The sequence below is a fragment of the Ambystoma mexicanum genome, chromosome 2q (assembly GCF_040938575.1).
Source record: "Ambystoma mexicanum isolate Mex_15411 chromosome 2q, UKY_AmexF1_1, whole genome shotgun sequence".
NCBI classification, from domain to species: Eukaryota; Metazoa; Chordata; class Amphibia; order Caudata; family Ambystomatidae; genus Ambystoma; species Ambystoma mexicanum.
The window spans coordinates 1,361,302,053-1,361,324,385 of record NC_090924.1 but is presented as its reverse complement, the minus strand read 5'-3'; the positions used below and the strand labels follow the sequence as shown (position 1 = coordinate 1,361,324,385).

The 22,333-nt window shown below is 44.5% G+C and overlaps 1 protein-coding gene across 4 annotated transcripts in view; it reads left to right on the top strand.

The window, feature by feature from the left end:
• ABHD5 (abhydrolase domain containing 5, lysophosphatidic acid acyltransferase) overlaps positions 1–22,333 on the top strand; it is a 349,392-nt gene that overhangs the window by 163,783 nt on the left and 163,276 nt on the right. For all 4 annotated transcript variants that reach the window (XM_069648832.1, XM_069648830.1, XM_069648834.1 and 1 more), the window contains one exon: positions 7,725–7,879. In XM_069648832.1, coding sequence (XP_069504933.1) covers positions 7,725–7,879 — 155 coding nt within the window. The remainder of the gene's footprint in view (positions 1–7,724; positions 7,880–22,333) is intronic.

The window sequence follows — 22,333 nt, the reverse complement described above, 5'->3', positions numbered from 1 at the left end:
GTTGGTAGGACACATCCACTGCCTCCAGCCATAACTAGGTGATTGCCTGTGACTAAAGTCACAGGAGCAGAGAGAAGGGCGATACTAGGTATCCCTTTGACACTCCACCTAAGGTGGTGTGCCAACGCCTAAGACTATATGTTTTGAAAGAGATGCAAAGTATTTTTCTATCCTTAAGAACTGTATTTACTTGAGGATATGAAAAGAATCTGAAAGGAGGACCCCAAGGGTCCCCAGTAACATTGCCCAGAAGGAGCTGTGTGCTGCAATAGTAAAATGCAGATGCCTTTTAAGATCTATGGAGCAGACTGACTCCATAGTACAGGTAGAATACAAAGAATAGAGTTCCAAAAGACAGAGCCCACAATAATGAATGTGTGGAAATAGGCTCCACTCATTCAGGATTTAACGAAAAAGGTCCAGAAGTCCAGCAAAAAATGCTGGGAGTCTCACTATAAGAGGGAATCAACCATAAACCATAAAAATGATAAATCTCCCGGAGTCGTGCGCAGAGTCAGTCTGCGTCAGTCCATTTGGAATTTTGTCTTAAGAGGAGCTGCAGCGACGTGCTTTTTCCCCGTGCTTTAAACTGCTGAACTGTCGCTTTAAGGATTGTAGTGGGCTGGGCCTATGAATCCTTGATCTACGCGCGGAGCGCGAGTGGAGTCGTGCGTGGAGTCAGCCTTCGTCAGTCCGCGACTGACAGCGACTTGGTTGTAATGACCGTGCAAACAGGAAATGGGGGGCCGCATACACGACAAAAAACCATCCAACAACGTCGGATGCAAATTCCGTGGACCGCACTAAAGGCAGACTCAGTTCCTGAAGCTTCAAAGGTAAGCGTTGCTAAACGTGCTCGACTGTTAAGAGTCAATCATTTCTTCTGATCTTATGTCTGAATCATTGCCTGACTCACTGCCCGCTCGATTAGTGGGAACGAACTTTGAAACCTCGCCCGTACCTATGCCCGTATCTATGTCCACATCTACATCCACAGCCAGCTTATGCAAGCTACTAAACAAACGGGGAGAAAAAAACAAATCTCCCTCACCTGACCGAGGGGATACCTCGCTTGACCAGACATCAACAAATCCCAAAGCCCAGACTCCTCTCCCAGCGCGAAACGGAGTTGATTAAATCAGTCCGTTCAAGCAGAGGTTTCCAACATGTCTGAAGAGCTCGAAGTGATTACCTTGCCTGAGGATGCCAACTTGAACCCCGATATTTTGCTACCACGACGTTTATTAACGCTAACTGACTTACCTTGTGTAACTGTAAGCCCGCCAGATTCACATCCGCCGGACAGCTTCCGACAAACAGACGAGGGCTTGCTTGCTTCTGAAGTGGCAGATGAGTTCTTTTCCCCTTTTGAATGCACGGATGCAGAGCTGATGGAGGCTTCTCAGGGAGACGACGATAGTGGAAACTTGAACGCGCTTGCAGAAAAAACATCTGTAGTCAATTGTGCAAACAATGAAGTTGTGATCGGTGGCGCTCCAGTAACTGACAAAACAAATCAGAATGACCACCGACCTGGTGCGAAGAAAACAGCTAGTTCCCTGAATCCAAAGGGCTGTGCAAATGAAAGGCTATCTAAGAAGCTGACAAGCGCCTTAAACTTAGCCCAGTTGAATCCCATAGAGGTTTGCGAGCCGCTGGGCATTTCGAGGGGATTGGGTCCTCCGACGTATTCCATATCTATGACATGTAATCACCACAGCTTTGCTGCTTCGGAAACTTTTTTCTGCGTCCTGCGTCGATGACGTCGATGCGCCGTCGTCAAGGACCTCCTCCGACGTGATAAGTAGGACGCACGACGCCCGTAGCCTCAGTTCCGTTTTTTCCGCGAACGTGTTGCTTCGTGAATCTCGGTTAACGCCTCGACTCTTTGGAGTTCTGTTCTTCTCGGTTCTTCGAACCTGTTCGTTTTTGTGAAAATCCTTCGTGTGAAGATGTCTTCTACTTCGTCTTCGACCCCGCGTCCGGGCTTCAAGAAGTGCGGGGAGTGTTGGGTCCAAGATGTCGGTGACGGACTTGCACGATGCCTGCCTCTGAGCCCACCCAAACCTCATATTGAACTTAATCATCCTGAAAATTGCTGCCATGATGTTGGCTTGCAAAACTCGCCTGTTCGAGTAAGCGAAATTCCACGCAACCTGAATTTAAACCGTTTTCGAACTGATGTGGTCAACAGACGGAGATAACTCTCGAGGCCTATCGGCCCGAGTATGAACATAACTCACACAAATTCACGTGTGCAATTCAATCATAAAGATATTTTTAGTACACCGGGAAATGTGAGTTCACGGATAAAAGCTGCACAGTCATCGTGTGATACTCCAGTTCCCCCAGCTGTGAACACCTCGACACTTAGTGACCTCCACTCTGAGTCTGCAAACACTTCACAGTCAAGCCTGACTGAAAAATCTGGCCCCAAATCGAAACCCAGCCTTTCGTCTGCTGCAGCGATGCAAATCTACAATAACGTTTTGGCCGCTTCTTCAACTGCACTGCTACCATTCTGAATCGTTGCATGATGCTTTTAAAGATCAGACTTCCATAATAGCTACCTTAAAAGGAAAGATGGACAAATTTGAGTCCGTAACCAACTTCTTACAAACTCAGTTATCTCACGGGGCTGAACTGACAATGCGATGGCAAGAGCGTCTGAGTGATCTCGCCGCACACCATCACTGCCAAAACAATACTCTATCGGATGATCTGCTCGAAGCAGTAAAGTGGATGCGTCACTCAACTTTAATGATGGGACCAAACCTGGAGGCAGTGAAGGTCCTACCAAAGTCGGTAGCTGACGCCAACAGAATGCCTTCTTCTAAACCAACGAACTCTGGGATTGACCACAAGACACCACGCGATCGAACAAAAAAATGACAACCAACCTCAATTTCCTCTGTGATTGAGGTCCAAGATAAAGCCACCGTGGGTCTAGTCGACCAGGTTGGAATAATAACTTTGGACGCAGATCTTAGGACGCTACCATCAATTCCAAGCCGACGGAACCAACAAAAAGCCAAGTTCCAAGTGCCACCTCCTCGAAACCATTAATCTCCTTTGGCATATTCCAGGGTTCCGCAAAATCGATAGTGGTTGCTCCAAAGCTAGCACAAAAAACATCACCCAAAAAAGTGTCGCACAACGCACCTCTAGCAAGAACGAAAGATCTCAAGAATCGTCAACAGAAAACGAACCAAAGAAAGTTCATCAGAAATGTCATGCCTTCGACTAAGCCAGGCTTAATCTCCCGTCCGGATTTGCCAAATCTTCATGATCAAAAAAGTATCTCCTCTGAAGAAAACCTGACAACGAAGCACCCAAATATTGTGGTTCCCGCCAAAAAGACAACTTGAATCAGACCAGGAAAGCATTGCGAGTAAGTTGTCAAGTTCTGAGGTTGATCTTTGTGATCTTTCGATATACTCTGAAGAAATTCCTATTGATAAATCCCCTGTTCAGTCCCACGTGATTCCGAATGCTACTAGTGTCGGGCCCCAGTTAAAATCCAAACCAGAAGTTCAATGGAAGAAGAAACTGGACTGCAGGACGAAGGAGCCTGAACAAGGATCAAGAATGCCTGTACAATTGAACCCCAAGCATACGAGATTTCAGTCACACAATCAATCCTGTTACACCTCACAAGCGCAATCTTTGTTAAGTTCTGGTTTGGGCAACTTGAACTGTAAACTGAGACTACAAAACCTGCATCACGAAGATTGCGACCTAAATCTGAATCGCAATAATGTGATGACTCTTTACTTGCATTCCTTTGCTCCGTACAATCAGGTCTGAAGATATTCGCATCGTGGTGTACGCCACCGAGAAATGCTGCGACCAAGTTCTACTACACATAACCTCAGCATCAGTTAGGAACACCATACTGAACGCTGCAGAGGACTTCCTAGTCTTCGGGTTCAACATATCTGTTGAACCATTGGGTTCTGGGGCCAACACGTCTATAATAAATCCAAGGAGCAGCTCTCAAGGAAGTCACGAACAAAGATGTGCCGACGTACGTAAAGTATTATCAATCCAGAATAACACAAGACAATATTCTACTTATGCGCCAAAAAGTGCCAACCGTCAAGATACAATAAATCGGCGTTAGCCATCAGCAACTGTGTCTGAATGCAAACGCCAATTTTTATCTTGGAATACCGGGGGATTCACCAATCTATTTAACAACTGTGTCCTCCAACTGGAAAAAGTATTCATCATATGTCTCCAGGAGACATGGTTAACCGAACCACCAATAAGAGATGGCTATGTAACTTTACTAAATCATGCCATTAAAAGTGCCATTGGTCGCCCGTCATCTGGTCTATTGATGCTGATTAAAATAAATCTGTGGCGGAGCCTTGTGGAATCTTTTTATCCGAATCCATTTGTTCAAGAAGCATTGCTACAAACTGCTGATGGAACTCACTCCGCAAGGAAACACTTGCTTATTTTAAATGGATACTGGAATCCAAACAAAATAAGTGCAAGGTCTTTCATAAACACGATCACACTACTCATTGACAAGGCCCTTTTGAATTACAAGAACCTATCAATGATATGTGCTGGTGACCTAAATTGTACATGGTTGAAATATGACTTGTCTCCGAAAACTACAAACTGCTACCACATGATGAGTTATCTACACGAGGACACCAGTTGAGTCTCGCTCTTGGTAATGGCAATTGCAAAACGGTGAATGGTAATGTATCAGGTGATCAGCCACCTCATTCAACCTGGTCAAACCACAAAGCTCACTCAATAATTGATTATTTCTGGGTCTCTCAGAATCTATTTGAAAGCGAGATGACCCTGACAACAACTGACATGCCTTCCAGTGATCATAACCTTCTCTGTCTAACCTGTATAGTGGAATGGCCCACCGAATGCAAGTTATACAAAATTCCAATTTCAGTCAACGCGGGTGGAAATCGTCTCCGGATTGATGGCCCTAAGATCGAGAAGATAAGTTGAAAATTCCTTCACGACATAGCCTTGTCAGTGAATTACACTCCTTTATTAAATGATTTTGTCACAGTAAAAGCCTTAGATCGTAAAATGGGCACAAAGCATAATTATTTATCATCCACGATATTGCTACAAGCAAAACAGGCTATGAGACGTGACATTCGTGCCTTGAAAAAATCAGGACACGTGGCCAGTAGCAACTTGACTGTCCAAAACAAAATCTGCCTGCGCCGGCAAACATATCGAAACTGGCTAAAATCACAAAAATCAATAATCGAGCAAGACAAAGCAGATATCTTAATGAAGGAACTGGTAACAAAGAACTCCCGTGAAATATGGGCAATCCTGAATACAGGAAACAAACGTCACTCTTACACTCTGTCAAATGTAATCGATACGGGAAAATGGGAACAGCATTTTGCAAACATCTTTAGTTTTCCATTCCCGGATTCATCGTCCGTTCCGAAAGCCGAGCTGTCTTCATGGGATCTACATATCAACAAAGAAGACATCGAGGTAGCAATCCGGGCTCTAAAAAGATTGCATGCCGCTGGCCCAGACATAATAACAAACATGATGCTAAAAGAAAATGTGGTGCAATGGGCAACCTTTATTGAACTGTTGTTCTCGCGACTGTCTGCTTCAAGGTCGATTCCTGGCAAGAATCAATCATTGTGCCAATATATAAAAAGGGTAATCGGGCTGATCCAACCAACTATCGCCCGATTGCCATTTTGGACACTATAGGAAACATTTTCGCCTCTTTCCTGCGTCAAAGGTTAGCGGCATTGTCTGTGTCTGAACACATTTTTGACATCAGACAAACTGGATTTACCAGAGGTGCTGGTGTGGAAGTCAACTTATTAGTATTAAATATACTAAAACTCGAAACCCTCAATGCAAAGACACAACTTCACCCAGCCTTTATCGACCTGCGATGAGCCTTTGACAGTATCAATCGTGGCAAACTGTGGCAAAAATTGAACAACTGGAATTGTCCTCAGAATCTAGTTGAACCTATAATAGCCTTACATTCGCAAACCGTTGTTCGAATCAGACTGAACAACGAAGGCGTCTTATCCAGGCAAATACCCACGAGCAAAGGCAGCTGAACTTTTTAAATTGTTCATTTCCGATCTACCAGAGTTTTGAAGAAATGTTCGATGTTTTCCGCCAAAACTAAACCACATTGGATGCATTGTTTACGCCGATGACGTGGTCCTTTTGGATCGTACCCAAATAGGACTCCAACGGCAGTTAGCAAACTTGCAAGAGTATTTGAACATCAACGATTTGGCCTTGAACATCGAAATGACAAAGATCGTCATCATTGGTCATCAAGAATCCCGAAAGCAGAACGTTTTCACGTGGAGAGTTGACGGGAAACAACTTGGTGTTGTCAACTCAATTAGATACCTGGGGATTACTTTCAATAAGTCCCTACATGAACACCACTGGAAACAAGAAATGAAAAACCGAATGATTCAAAAATCGCTATCCAATCTCAACTGCTGAAAAAAATTACAGCAAATTTACTCTCGAACCGGTTCTAACTTTCTACGCTCTAAAGGTTGTTCCAGCAATCATCTTTGGGTCAGAATCTGGGTGGAACATCGACATCTTGTTCTGGCAGAAGCTAGAAGGGATTTTTTGGCGGCGTGTCCTGAGGCTGCCCTCATACATATCGATTATCCACATAAGATACGAATTGTCACTAAACTCATTACACACTTGTGTAATGTGGAAATCGCTAATGGCATTGCGCAAGATGAGTTTGACGCCTGCAGCTCCAGCATTTCAAATTTTTCGTCCGAGCACAGGAACATCGAAGCTCCTAGAAGAATGGAGGCAGAAAATTATCTCAACTCTCGCCGCCGCCGCCGAATTAAATTTAAATGACCTGATCATGCGCCCACAAGTCACAAAAAAGAAATTCGAACTTTGGTGCTGGATCCTGAACAACGACCATCGGCAACGAATGTCAACCACTCTCGATTCAGGAATTGGAGCTCACACGTTAAATGTGCCAAGCTTGTATTTAACAAACTGCCCTTCCCGTCACCATCGTGATCAATTTCTGAGATTTCACCTAAAAACAAGAGATGTTGTGGCGGCGACACATTAGCGAAGGAAACGATAATTTGTGTCGTTTCTGCAACAGCAAATTTGAAACATCAGAACATCTCCTCACTGAGTGTAAGCAGATTGTATTAAAACGGATGCAGCACTTAGGTGAGTTCATTCCTGCTGCTGCCACCAATTGAGACTGGTGGGCCTATGCTAGCGCTGGACACAGTATTAAACTGACCTGCGCTGTAGTAGACTTCATAGACTCATTAAGGCTAGACGAACAAGTGTTGATTGTCTAAAGACCGTGCGCACGTGGCTTAGTATTTTCTTTTATATAATCAACTGTATACGAAATTCTGAGATTAATTAATTAATGGAGATGCAACAAAACAAAACAAAAGCTTGAAGCCCCAGTTTTCACATTGGGTCTTATCAGGCTGAGGTTTCAATAAAAAAAAAAAAATCTCCCTAAACAACCCTTAATAAATGAAGACAGAAAACCATTTGGTGTGGACTTACCTTATTCGTGAATACAACAAATGTGGACTGAAGCATCCTGGCAGTAAAAGAAAGAAAGGGTGGGTGGGATGGGTACTGTACAGCTTCTCTCTGCTACTTAAGATTTAGTTTACAACCTCAAATCATCTTAACACAGTTTTGCTTTTTATTAACAGGGTAAAGAACCTCATATTGGTGGAACCGTGGGGATTCCCAGAGAGGCCTGAACACTCTGAGGTTGAAAGACCAATACCCATCTGGATTAAAGCTGTGGGAGCTGTGCTGGGTCCATTTAACCCCCTGGCAGGGTTACGCCTGGCTGGCCCTTTTGGTGAGTGGTTATTAATTTGTCTGAATTTCTACAGCGTGAAGTACTGTATGCAAAAACAAACGTTTCTTTTTATTTAATTTCTCATACAGTTTTATATTACTACTGACATGACTTGGTTGAAAATTGAAGGTTGCAGAATTGGGATTCATGTGATTCAAAGTCGTGATTGTCCCCAATTGTCCCAGATAGCAAGAGAGACTGAACATTTTCTGAAATAGCAAGTTGCTTTTCTAGTCGGCATATCTAAAATCATAGTTATTGATAAAGAAAATAACTCTTACAAATGTTAAAATTAAGATGAGCTTTATTCGGATAACTATGCAGAGCTTTACCCAAGCATAAAATGCATAATTAATACATTACATACATTAAATACACAGAATAAAAAATAAAAACTGCAGTTTATTATCATATAATTCACATAATCTGAGCACATATTTCATTAAATGTGTTGTCTGGGCTAAACTGCATGGAGGTAGTTAGAAAGTCCCTCAACCTGTATGAGATCTCTTGTATACTTTGTTTTATTCCTATAGAAAAATGAATCCCATGCCAGATTTTCTCTTTGCTTTACCATAAATACCTATTCTAAACTAAGGACAACTCCCTTTTCCTAACTAAGTCGAAATAGTGGACCACTGCCACACTTCTCAGGAGCTTTTTCTTTAACTACCTGATGGCCTTCAATGAACTAACTTAAGTTTTCAGTCAACATGACTGTCTAGCCACTAAGATTCATTCAATGGGACTTCTCTTATACCAGAGTGAGATCACACTTGTGTGCAGTGTAGTCAAGGTCTGGTGGGACTTGATGGAGTACCACTTCCTGCCTTCATGTAATTTGGAGTTTAGATGGCCAAGGGTGATGGTCACTCTGGCTTGATGACTTTTCCACTGCCCTGGGGTCTTCTGGTGAGTATGTTCATAGAGAGGCAATATTTGTGGGTGGTTGTCCCATTTAATGGGGGCTGCGCCTAGTCCTATGAAGTCATGCCTTGGTTATTAAAGATGAAAGCTGCTGTCTAAAGAGTGTAGGCCCACAACCACAGGACAAAATACATAATTTGAAGGAGTAAAGATCCCAAAAGGCATGTACTCCTATTATGAAAGTATTAGTGATACTAATAGGTTTAAGTGCTATTCACCTTTAATCCGACTCAAGTTTGCTCAAATGAATAATCCAAGCAAAAAAAGAGAAAATCCCATTTGGGTTCACATAGATTCTTTACAATCTAATAAGGCGATGTCTGATACAATGTATCACATGGATATAATTGTACATATGTTAGTAAAGTGACATCCTTAAGTTACAAATAGAAACAAACACAATAATAATGTATTCTTATGCATATGGTGTGCTAACGTACATTTTGCCTCCTGAAAATTACAAAAGGAACCCGACAGAAAAATAACTAATCCTAAACATATCATATGCTATTGTAATGTTTGCTTCATGTTTGCCAACTACATGAGCATCGGTTTCACCCCTCTAGGGGCTTTATCAAGGCATATTGCTCCAGTCTTTAAACTAGTCAGAATATGCACAAAAGTAGGGGTGGAAGAGTGTTAGGCAAGATTGTATGCAGTACTCTGTGGGAGACTGCACCATCCTTGTCCTCTTGACAATAGTTTAACCAACCTTTGGTATAAGTCCGTACTACACAAGTTGGTAGAGTGACTGAGTAGCCAGGCTTATCTCAAGAGGGGTCAATGTGAGCTGTAGGGTTGCACCATAGAGTTCCACAGTGACAAGTATTCAAATAAACACTTACAAGGTTTCTTGATTAAACAATTATTTATTAAGTTAACGGTTGGTTGAATAAACCTTCTTTAGAAGGGAGCAGATACGCAACACTTAAATAGACTTCAAAATACACACTGTTTCAACAAATTAGTAGATGTCCTCTGGGGGAGGGCACACAGACACTTCATACACCCTTATGTGACTTCAATAGTTAGGACACTGTGACCATTGATATATCACTGGTACATTTAAGACAATACTGAGTTTGGTGTTTAAAAGGAAGAGGTTAGGGGAGAAAACAATGATTAACAGGTTTCTCAAACAGGTTCCTGGGCCTCAGTTGTGGGGACAAAAGGGAGGACGTCTGGGGACTCCTGCACTACGATCGAAGGTCGGTGGCAGCAATGGACAAAGTTCAGATCAGCGGCATGTCACTGATTCAGCTTCTCGCGAATAGCACCACTGCGGTTCTTGCATACCTTGTGGATTTTCCTTGCTTCTGGGGTCCAGCACTCTGTTGAGGTGGCTCAGGCTTGGTTAGCCCTGCTTCTATGGAGTCCGGAGTATCTTTCTGGAGCTCGGGTCCTGCTTAAAAATGATGCACTCGATTCTGGTGTTCCTCTCCCTGGCAATCGGTTTCTGCAGCAGCAATGGAAGTACAGCCAACTGTTAGGGTCAATTGGTCCCACCAACCCAATGGGAGAAGTCATCCTTTTCAGGGCTTCTCTAGTTGAGGCGAATTCGGAGCTTCAGCACTGCAGCAGGGCTTCACCGGGCAAACCACCTGTCCAGGAGTTGCAGCAATCGTCTCTTCCAAGTTCTTCTTCAGATTCCTTCGTCCAGTGGTAGAGACTGCCTTCCAAGAAAAAGACCTCTCCTTTTATGCAGGTCTCTACCATTCATTCGCAGCCTAGCTTTCACTCTCACAGCATAGTGGCTGTCCATCAAGGACAGCCAGCCAGCCATTCACCTTTGTGTGTATTCCTGTAACCAAGGAGACTAAGCACAAGGAGTTTCGGGAACCTCCCTCGCTTCCTGCCCTGCCAGACACACTGGAGCCAGAGGTGGGCTTCACCCCGCCAAAGATAAAACGAGCAAAGGGACCAAACCTGGATTGGCGCACAGAGTAAATCTCATGCAGGTCCTTTCCAACAAGAAATGGTGAAAAAAGAACAACGGGACCATTTTGACAAAATGGGTACACATGGGTGCAATGCTGCAGCTGAGGATTCAGTCTGCGGTAAAAACACACAATGGTAGGAAAAAGTAAACCACTGCCACCAGCCATTCATTGTAGAAGGGGTAACATAAAAATGTTAAATGAGAAAGCAGACAAAGGGGATACTAAGTAACCCTTCCAGCACTCTATGTAAGATAGTGTGTGCTGGGTCTACAAAGTTATAAAAGGTAAGTAAAGTCAATGTCCACCTGACCTCTCCTCTGGTAAGGGTACTTATCCTCACACAAGGTGAAGCCCTATTTAACCTGGGATTCAAAATTCCATCAATGCATGGGGAGAAGGAGGGTTTACCTGCTAACAGAGATGTACAACCTATTGTGTCTCAATCAACTGTACCAGTGAAAATGGCCAGAGAGACCATAAAGGTGGGGGGAAAGATATGGATTGGGCCTCTATAATCTCCTCCCTGTGGCAGAAATTGGTTCCATGAAAATTAAGAGGTCACTTGTGACGCCCAGGAGGGTCCCCCGTTATGTCTAAAATCTTGGAACACCCAAGGCAAATCATCTTTTCTCAAATGTGCCCTGTATGAATATTTTAAGACTTGCAAACTGCATCTGCTTACAGGAGACTTGGCTGACCTCTGTACCTATTTTGGATGGCTATAGTGTTTTCACTCAGCCAGCCAAGGTTTGTCCTGGGGGTAGGCCTTCAGGGGGCCTCTTGATTGCAGTTGAAAGGGGGCCTTAGCGGGTCAACCTACCATTTGGTGCCCTGGGAGTGGGTTTTTACACCAGAGATGGATTGACTAATATCCGATTAGTGAACATCTATTGGCATAGGGGCATTGAACATGTGGACTTATTTGTGGATAGTGTTGGGAAGCGTGGGGGCGTTGGTGGGCCCCACGCTGTCATACACTCATGCGCTCCGCATTCACACAAGGAGACACGCCGGAGACGTGTTGCCAGTCAGGTCCCCGGCGCGAGCTGCCGGCGGGCCGTATTTATTTTCTACAGCGCATGCGTGAGCCTGTTTCCAGCTCTCGCATGCGCACATTGGCGTATTACTACGCAACATCCCTCCTTTTTCCCCAAACAGTGAACATGAACAAACATTAGAACTAACAGTGCTCTATTACAACTTTAACTGTCAATGCGGCACTGATTACGAGGCAGGGTCCATAATAAAGTCTTGGAACCTCTGCGGCGGCTTGCGCCCCGCCCGGCTCGGGTACCTGCGTGCTTCTGCCTGAGGCACCTCATGTGTCCCTTGAGTCTCTGGCGGTTCATCGTGTCTCAGTGGTGATCCTGCGAACTGCTCTGGGGCTTGGGAGACGGTCTCTTCCGAGCTCGCAGCTCCGATGCGCTTGAAGAAGGAGACATTCCTCGTGACTGTTCCTCGTGCATTGGCAGCGGTGACCATAGATCCTTTGACATGGGTCACTCCCAGTGGCTGCGTTTAGTATGGTACCAACAGCTTTCCTTCCGGTCTCCTGTTTCTCACCAGCACGGTGTCTCCCACGGCAATCTCCTTCTCTGGGAGTCCCCTCCGGGTGCTCTCTCTCTCATTCTGAGTGGCTCTCTCTCCTCGTACCTGTTCATCCTCGATTTCTCCTGGATGTCGACCTTCAATCTCCGGTAGCAACCCCCTTGGCACCCGTTTGAAGAGCGCCTCCACCGGAGCGACCCCGGTTGACCGATGCAGGGTCGAGCGGTATTCTCGCAGAAAGTCAAATAGGTTGCGTCGGAGATCTTCACCCCCATTCATTGAGATGCGGAACACTTTGTTGAGCGCTCGCATAAAATGTTCTACTTCGCCATTTGCTCGTGGCCAGAGGGGGTTGACTTTACGATGCTTTATCCCTCTTTCCTCACAATAGCGCGCAAATTGTTGCCCTTGGAACGGGGCACCGTTGTCTGAGCATATCTCCAGGGGAAACCCATGCATGACGAACATCTTCTCCAAGGCCATGATGGTGTGGTCACTGGCATTGGACTCCACCAGCTCCACTTCTGGATAGCATGACCACTGGGCTGTCACCACCAGAAAGTGTATTCCACGGCCTGTGGACCCGAAGTCGGCATGTACCGTCCCCCATGGCCGGTCACTTCTTACTATGGTCTGGATCGGCGGTCCTCTCTCCACCGGACTTGCGGCTTGGCAGGGAACACATTTTCTTACAAACTCCTCCACTCTGCTTTCCAACTCTGGGAACTAGACTTTCAATCTCAGACGTGCTTTCATCTTGGCCATGCCCTGGTGGCCATTGTGGGCGAGATGTAAGACCTTGTCAACCAATGTTCTTGGAATCACGATCTGGTGACCCCTCTGCAGGAGGCCGTCTTCAGCTACAGTCAACTCATGACGCGCTTTCCAGAGAGCTTTCAGGTCTTTTTGAGCCCGCATGTCCCTCTGGGAGTTGTCTTGAAGGACCTCACGTCACTCACCGCTAGCTATCGCCTGTCGGATCTTGATGAATGTCTCATCCATGTTGGATTCCTCCGCTATTTCCTGGCAGGCCAGGGCGACGGGCAGCGCTGATTCGACTGCCAGGTGTACGGCCTCCACGCAGTCTGCCACTTCTGAGGAGTCTCTGGACCTCCCAGCACCCGGGTGGCGGGACAGATAGTCCGCAGGGTTAAGTGTTCCTGGCCGATACAGTAGTTTGACACCGTACTCCATTAGTGAAAGCATCCATCGCTCTATGCGAGGTGGTGGTTTGGACGAGGTCCCTGATAGAATCGGGATGAGTGGTTTGTGGTCCGTCACTACGACGACTGGTTTCTACTACGACGAATGTAAATCCGGAAGTGCTTGCACCCCCATAGTATGGCCAAGGCTTCTCGCTCAATCTGGGGGTGAGGGCTTTACTTGCATAGGCAATGGGTCTCATGGTCCCTTGATTGTCCGCCTGCATGAGGACCGCTCCCAGGCCCACTGGGCTGCTTCAACCACAATTTCAGACTCGCGGTCAGGGCTAAAATATGCCATGGTCTCCTGTCCTGATAGGGCGTTCTTGATGTCGTCGAACGCCCTCTGTTCTTTGCCGCTCCAGTTCCACGCAACATCGTTCCTGCTGAGCGCTCTTAAGGGTTCCGATACCGAAGCTAGGTCGCGGATGAAGTGACCACAATAATTTACCATCCCCAGGAAACTTCTAATTTCCGCTGGAGACGTCGGTGGGGCGGCTTCTCGGATGTCTTTCACTTTCTCTGGATCGGGGGAGATACCCCCACCATGGAAAACAAAACCAAAAAATTCCAATCTGTCCTTCAGGAACTCACACTTTTCTTTGTGTAGTGTTAGACCGAGATCGCGCAGCCTTTCAAGGGTGTTCTCTAGGCGCTTTAAATGTTCCGCCTCGGATCTGGCAAAGACCAGGATGTCGTCCGACATGTTGATCACCCCCTTGAGTCCTGACAGGGCCCCTCTGATGGCATTTTGGAAGACCTCTGCCACGGATGAGACCCCAAAACTGAGCCTTTTGTATTGATATAACCCCTCATGGGACGTAAAGGTCGTAATGTATCTTGACTCGGGGTGGAGCTCTAACTGGTGATATCCAGATCTTAGGTCCAGTTTCGAGAACACTTTCGCTCCCTGGAGATCCCCAACAATATCATCCAAGGTGGCCGTGATGTGGCGTTCTCTCTTGATTGCCACATTGGGTAGCCGCATGTCCACGCAGATACGTACAGCACCTGGTTGTTTAGGCTTTGGGGCCACAACAATTGGGGAGACCCACGGGGTGGGGCCTTCCACCCTTTCAATGATGTCTCGGTCAATCAAGGACTGCAACTCTTTCTCCACCTGTGCTCTCAGATGGAACGGGATGCGGCAGTGTTTGAGCGTTGTCGATCTCACCGACCCGTCTATGTGAAGACATATCGGATCCGCTTTCAGTTTTCCTATGCCTCTAAAGATGGTGTCGAACCATTGTAGTAGACTCTCCAGGTCAGCGCAGTAGACCGCAAATGAGAAGTGCACGAGGCTTAGCGCTTCCGCATTCACACAAGGAGACACGCCGGAGACGTGTTGCCAGTCAGGTCCCCGGCGCGAACTGCCGGCGGGCCGTATTTATTTTCTACAGCGCATGCGTGAGCCTCGTTCCCGCTCACGCATGCGCACATTGGCGTATTACTACGCAACAGATAGGGTATGCCACGTTATTGATGAGTGGGCTGGGAGCCATCTGAATGGTAACATTATTGTCATGGGAGATCTGAATGCAGACTGTGATCTACATGTGGGGGATTTGGATGAGATTACGAATGGACAATCAGGGAGGAGATATTTGGCCAAATGTGGCATGCAGGCTTGGGGGGACGGGGACTACAACCTCTAGTGGGAAGGAAGGCTGACACGTGGCATAGAGGCAATAGTTCCTCCCTAATTGATTACATCTATGTTGACCCATTCCTGATGAACCTCTGCCGGTCATTTGATGTAGAGAGAAATGACTGGAGTGATCACTCCATCTTTACTGCGTTGTTTGTTTAGACGTTTTGTCCTAGAGAATTCCGGCCACAGCTCCAAGTGACTGCCAATGCGACGGGTAATGCAGTTAGATGGACCGATCTGAACTCGAACATAAAACTGGCACTCAATCGATCCACTTATGAGTGGAAGATTAACAACTTTAACGCGAATGAGTTCCAGTTACTTAACGGTTTATTGTTTCTGGGCTGGTAGCAGGGAGGAGAAGTGGGGGAGGGGGATCGGACCTGCTAGGCATACCCATTGTTACAATCCTGAACTAGCAGAAGCAAAAGAAACTCTGAGAAAAGTGAAACTAATCCAGCGCACCAATTCTGATAAGTCTATCTGTAAGGAGCTAATTAGGAAAGCCAACCACTCCTATAAAAACTAGTGTAAATCAATCAAATCCCATATCCTGCAACGAGATGTGCTGAAATGATGTTGGGGATCCTGATTAACTCTGAGGTCAGTGCCCTTTGGCACTTGGCAAATGGGCAAGATCCCAACTATGTAATATCTCAACTGTATTCGATTTCTGAACAGGAATGGTTAAAGTTTTATGAGGAAAGGTTTGGGCCTCCTAAGATTGATATTGCAGTGGCTGCTGATTTAACAGGAGGGGCAATTTGGAATCCTCATTTAGACATTGCTGTCATCCAACATCTGATTACTAAATGTAAGAGATCTCGTGCCCCGGGGCCCAATGGCCTCACGAATAACACCATCAAGGACAATCCAAATATTTGGGCTAACCTTATGTATCTGGAGTTTAGGGACATTCTCGCCACAGGTACTCATCTTCAAATGCAGTAGCAGGTCTGATCCAGCTAATTATCGTCCCATCTCTCTTTTTGATGCAGATTGTAAGATCTTTTTGGCGTACCTGCTCTCACACCTTGAAGACTGGGCCAGTATCTCTCATCCGCTGGATCAATATCAGACTGAGAGCAAGGCCGTTGATATTGGTATTGGTGGAATGGCCCGTCCTAAACCAAATGCGTGCAGGAAGAGGCCTGGATGACAACTCTGAGATGTACCTATATGGCTTTGATCGATCTAACTGCTGCTTTTGACTGTGTTGAATGGGGTAGACTATGGGCCAAACTTGCAAAATGAGGCATGTCCGATGGGCTCCTAAGACTTATTAGTGGGCTCTATGAAAATTGTGCTATCCAAGTCCGCCTTAGCCAAAACGAGGATCTCTCAAAGCGAACTCAATCATACAGGGGTTTGGGGGTGAGACAAGGTTGTACCATGGCCCCCTGGCTCTTCAACCAATATCTCTGGTGTCGCACTCTCGCTTATGAAGGAAGGGCTTGTTGCACCAAAGATAGGCAAGGAAAAAATTGTGTGGCTTGCCTATGCTGATTTTTGATCTTACTATTGATTGATTGATATTTTATTTCTATCGCGCTCGTACACAAGTGTTTCAGAGCGCGACAAGGCAAGGGAGGGGAACAGGGGAGAACAAAACAGCGATCTTACTAGGCCCAGTCACATTGAGAATGCGCAAGTGCATGGGAGAGGGGGGAGGGGAAAAGTGCATGTAAGGGGGGAGAAGTGGAAAATGCGAAGCAGAGGAGAAACAGATAAATAACAATACATACATGATAAAGGCAACAAACAGTGGTAATGCAGCCAGCAATTTGCAAGTGCTAGGTTTAAGGCAGCAGACAGGGTAGGTCTGATAAGTGCAGGAAGAAAAAGGGGGGGGCTGTATGGGTACAGATGCATACCCCAGTGCAAGCGGTGGCCCGGAGGCAGTGCGGGAGGGTGGCAGGGTGAGCAGGTACCTGGGCCTGAAGGACGGAGGGTGGCCATGTGCACGGTGCCCAGAGAGAACAGATCAGCGGGGGAGCGAAGACAGAAGAAAAGAGGAAGGTCTTGAGTTGCTTCCGGAACTGGAGATGGTTCTCCTCAAGTTTTAGAGTGGCAGGGAGGCTGTTCCAGAGGGAGGCCCCAGCCGAAGGCAGATCTACCCCCAGCTCGTTTCTTTGAAAAACGACTGACCCTAAGGTGGGGTTACAAAGGTCTCTTAATAACTTTGAGTTATATGCCAAAGATAATGGGTTAGTCATCAATCCTATTAAAAGTAAGATCCTTTCCTTCAGTAAAGTGAGGGTGAAGACCAATGTGCCTGTTGGCAAAGTTGGTGGTATCCCCCTGCAGCTCTCAGTGTCTGTTCGTAATCTGGGCTTCAATTTATCGGCTTACCAGGGCTCTATGGTAGTTATTGAGCCTCTGCTACAAAAGGCAAAATTGTTGGAAGCACAGATTGTTAGGATTGATAGAAAGTTTGGAAAATTTTCTCTCAAACCAGCAGTGATGTTTTTTGAAGGTACAATCGTCCCCAAACTGATCTACGGCCTAGAACTAAAGTCTGACAAAGTATGTAACACTCAACAGAATTGAGGGCCGTATTTGGAGGAGAATACTGGGTGTCCCGAAAGCAGTACCCATCTCGGCTATCTGCTTTGAATTGGGGATTCGGGTACAATGGGCTTGAAAATCAAGTCTCCAATTCCGAACACCCTGTACCATCTAATGGGAAGAAATTTGAACTTCTCTCGGGCACTTATCTCTATAAGGGACAGATCAGAACAGGTCCTGGATGAGATTGGTGTGACTCTGGAGACCTTGATTGAGAATCCTATGAAGGCCAAACAAGCCTTATTTGACTTTGATTGAGTGCATCAAGGATTTCCTTTCTTACCCATCCTTGAGCCATTTGAAGCATGAGCACAGATGTAGAGGCTCTTTAACAAAGATTCTGCTCTAATTCCCAAACAGATTTTATAGAGCCATTCTACTCCGGGCACGGTGGAACGTGCTCCCCACCAGGGAAATTCAGGCGAGGAGGTCCCTAATTACGGTTCAAGCAGCGTACTGTAGGTTTTGCACTAAAACTGGAGACCTTAAGGCACTTAGTGCTTGAGTGTGTGCCATTAGAGCCTAAGAGCAAAATGTATTGCGCCCTTGAATGTGAATTGCATGATTTATAATGAAGAGTGGGTATGGAAGCGTTGCCTCTGCATTCATAATATGTTTCATTGGCCATCTCGGGTTTCATTAAAAGTCTGAATTTGTAGAGCCGAAGCACCAAAATTTGTTTGCTAAAATGTGTCTGCTCATTGATTCTATTCATGATTCATGTGATGCTAATGTTTCTTACTCTAAAGATTGAGTTTTTGCTTGACATTTTTTGTCTGTGTTCTAATTTCTTTAATTCTTTTTCCCTCTTTCCTTACCACCAAATGTAAATAATTCTGATTTTACTAACTATGCTCATTTTGTATTTATGTATGTTTCGATTTATTTATGTTTTTATTAGCTCTTGTTGTTTTTTTGTAAAGGTTTAATCAAACCAATTGCAATAAAAAAAACTTCCTTGTGCCACTGCACTGAAGGTGCTGTCACAATGTAAAAAGATGATGCCTATGGTGGTTGTCAGACTCAAAAACCAAAAGAAACACAGAGTTTAAATCAAAGAAAAATGCATCTCTCTCCAGGATAAAATTAAGTCCTTAAGTCCAGCAAAAGGGCTGTGGGTCTCTAAGGTAAAAGGGAATTAGCACATTTCTGAGAATTCTCCCATGCAAAGAGAAAAGTCATCAAATGGAATTTATTAATTACCAAATTAATAATCCACCAGTAAAACATTAAAACGAAAATGGAGAAAGGGGAAGAAAAAACACATAAAGAAAAAACATTAGTTCAGCTGTTTTAATTCTATTCATGGCACTTGGCACACAACCGGGTGACACGTAACTTTGCGAAGGCATCCATTCTAATTATAGTTAACATCTTGTTAAATGTTACATTAATCCGCACAATATTTTCAAATGAGAAGGAATTCTTAAAAGTAAGAATTAAGATGTATAAAGGAAAATAAAGCGCTTGTTCTCATGTTACTACTGCCATAAAATGATACTGTTCATTCACTAACTTGATAAAAATTTAGCACCTACAAATGCATGCCTTCTAGGTTACCATGCTAGATTCCCCTTCAACAAACTTGGAAAATATCCAGTTGAAAATTAATTTAGAATTCATTCGAAGTATCAAGTTAGAGGAAACATTTCTGCTCACCTAATATGTCATCCTATAAATGTTCCCACTGCCTTGGAGTCTGCTGGTGAGTATGTTCTTAGAGCGGGCAGGCATATGGGTGGGTGTCTGTTTTAGGGTGTAGCATTTGCTTTTTAATGTTTTTCATTTCTAAATGCTTGATTTTCAAACCCATTGTACCCGAATCCCCAATTCAAAGCAGATAGCCGAGATGGGTACCGCTTTCGGGACATCAACAGTGCACATCAACAGGCTTTTTTTGTAGATGCGGGCCTTGTTTGCATTGGTTGCTTAAGTCATGTAGATTTTATGTAGATCAAAAGTTATTTTTTCAGAAAACTCCCACCTACTGCTCTCCAAATGTGTGGCAGTACTCTGATAAAGTAGGCTTCTTTGCTCTATAAATGTAAGCATTGGGCTGTCTAGTTCTGTGGTCGTGCCCTTGAATGATCCTTAACTTTTTCCCACTATGTAGTGTTTGCTGCACAATAGCAGCTCTAACTCTTGACATGTTCTGGCCTTAATAGGTTTTTAATCATCATGATTCCATGTTCTCAAAGTCACAAGTTGACTTGATACACCTCTTCATTAGTCAATCAAGAGAGAGACTTGCTTGATCAAATGAAGAAACTCATAAATCATGTTTGAACGGCATTGAACTCGAAATTCCACGGTTTGAAAGTCTTATGGGCATCCTACAGTAATGATTCGAAATACAGGTCAGATGTTTTTCAATGGTCACCTCCATAGCCACATAATAAACATTAAACGCACACACTGGTGGAGGAGGGACAGGAAAGGTACTTGCATGTAAGAATGGGTGTCCACGTGGGACCTTACGTTTGCAAAGAAACACAAAGCTGTACAAAATGTTTAGAAAAATCTCCAACCTCTTGTTAATTTCTTTTTATGTGTAGACAGTTTGATGCCTACAAATACCCTCCCTCCACATCATGTCAATTAAAACTGCAGCATTTTATTTTCGTAGAGCAGTAGAAACAAGTTAGGAAAAACAAATCATTCTTGTGTGGCACAATGAGAGGGCTACATGGAGTTCCATATCAAAGACCCCCGCAGTGTTCATATTCTTTTAAAGGAAATTATATTTTTCTTATTCGGCATGGCGTCCAGAAAACGTATTGTGTTTTAATGAACAGACTGCCTTATGGCTGTCTTCTAAACGTTATCAGAGTGTTAGCCTATAGTATGTTGGAATAAGGTCTGTAGTTACCTGAAAAGTACACCCATCTTGATGGCATACAATGACCACTAAACTTTATAGTTACACATTTCCATGGAATTTGAAACTGTTATTGCAATTTGTCTCCAAAAATATGGATCACTGTCCAAACTGCTTTACCTGTTGAGATCTCATTTAATTTGACTATGCTATTCTTTTTTTTTTTATTTTGACACACGCATCCCCTCCCCGTGGTATTGCAGTGTCATTCACTTTTGCAAAGTATGAAGATTTAGCTTCTTGCATGCCGCATTGTACGATACTTTCCTGTAAATCTTGCACTACCATGTTAGCGCTGTGTTTTACTAATGTGGCCTCGTTTTGGGAATGGGATCCAAGGCACTGGACACCATTCTGTAGGTGAGGCTTAACCAATAACACAATCTTTGTTTTCTGTTACTAAACTATCTTTGTGTGGACTCTTAACTTTTCCTAGAATACAGGTCCCCAATTCCAGACCGAAGAGCCAAACCCAGTTCATGTTTTCAGGCTATCCAGGCAAAATAAATGTGACTACATTGAATCTAAAAAGGGTTATTGGCAAAGGCAGTGGATAGCCTTAAAATATAGTGTGCTTGGGATCCTGGGGACTGGTCTTGGAGGCTCTGCCAGATGATTTCTGCCCTTCCGTAGCATGCTTTCTGGAATGTAGGAGAGATGTCAATCGCCCCAACAGCCCTTTCCTCTCTGCTGACCTTCTTTTACCTCTCCCCTGTGTTTTATAGCTTTCACAGGTCATTCATACGTATAGCATAATGTGGTGGGTTACACTTTACACCTTGAAAATAATTTGTTTCAAGGCTGTGTTTAAAATTTTTGGAACATTGGAAAAAGTAGGTCTAATCTAGGTAAGGTTCTAAGATCTCGATGTTCCTACAAAGGACAGGAAGACAATCTAATTTGCATAAGAACCAAGCTACAAATGCCAGATGAAATCCTAGAGTAACCATTTCCAGATACAAAATACTGATCGTGGGTCGTTGGTGTCCAAGTACAATGATCATTCCAGGATTTGAACAGCACAGGTTTTTATTGCAGTTGGTGATACTCCAAATTAAAAATATTTTGCTTCTAAATGTCAGCTTCTCAAAATAGCAGGGCGCTGTGCCACAAAGTTTTATTCCAACACTTAGAGTCAATTCCACTTGCTCTTCTACCAAAATTGATACCGCAGATGGATCTGTTGTATGATGGAACTGCAGGACAGGGTTGGAACCCTCCCTCGCCTCATGGGCAATAAACTCTGACATTTAGGATACCCGAGTGAATACTCTTAACATTTGAATTCAAGGAATCCAAATGGGAAATCATTAATCCATTCAATGACTATTCTGAACTCCTGATCAGCTTTTATTCTCAAGGGCAAGAGTTGTTCACCACTGCTCTCAACGATGTTCCCGGTAGACAATGTTTCAGTCCACTAATATGCAAAGGAGGCCCAGCTCTCCCCTTCAGACATCTTTGCATTAAAAGCTATTTTTGCTTCTTATGTAATTAAACTCCAAAAATACTTTTTCACCTCCCCTGTACTTCTCCACAGTCTTCTGATTCTCCAAGTTGTCTACATGCAGCTGAAATTAATTCTTTAACAGTTCATTCTGTGCAGTCCTTGACTCCTTTCCCATACCATATTGATTTATGTCCTTGGCACCTGGACTGAGGCACTGAAGTAAGGAAGTCAATGTGAATGTAAAAACTTGCATGTGCTTTTTGCTGCATGCCTTCTGAGATCATTGACTA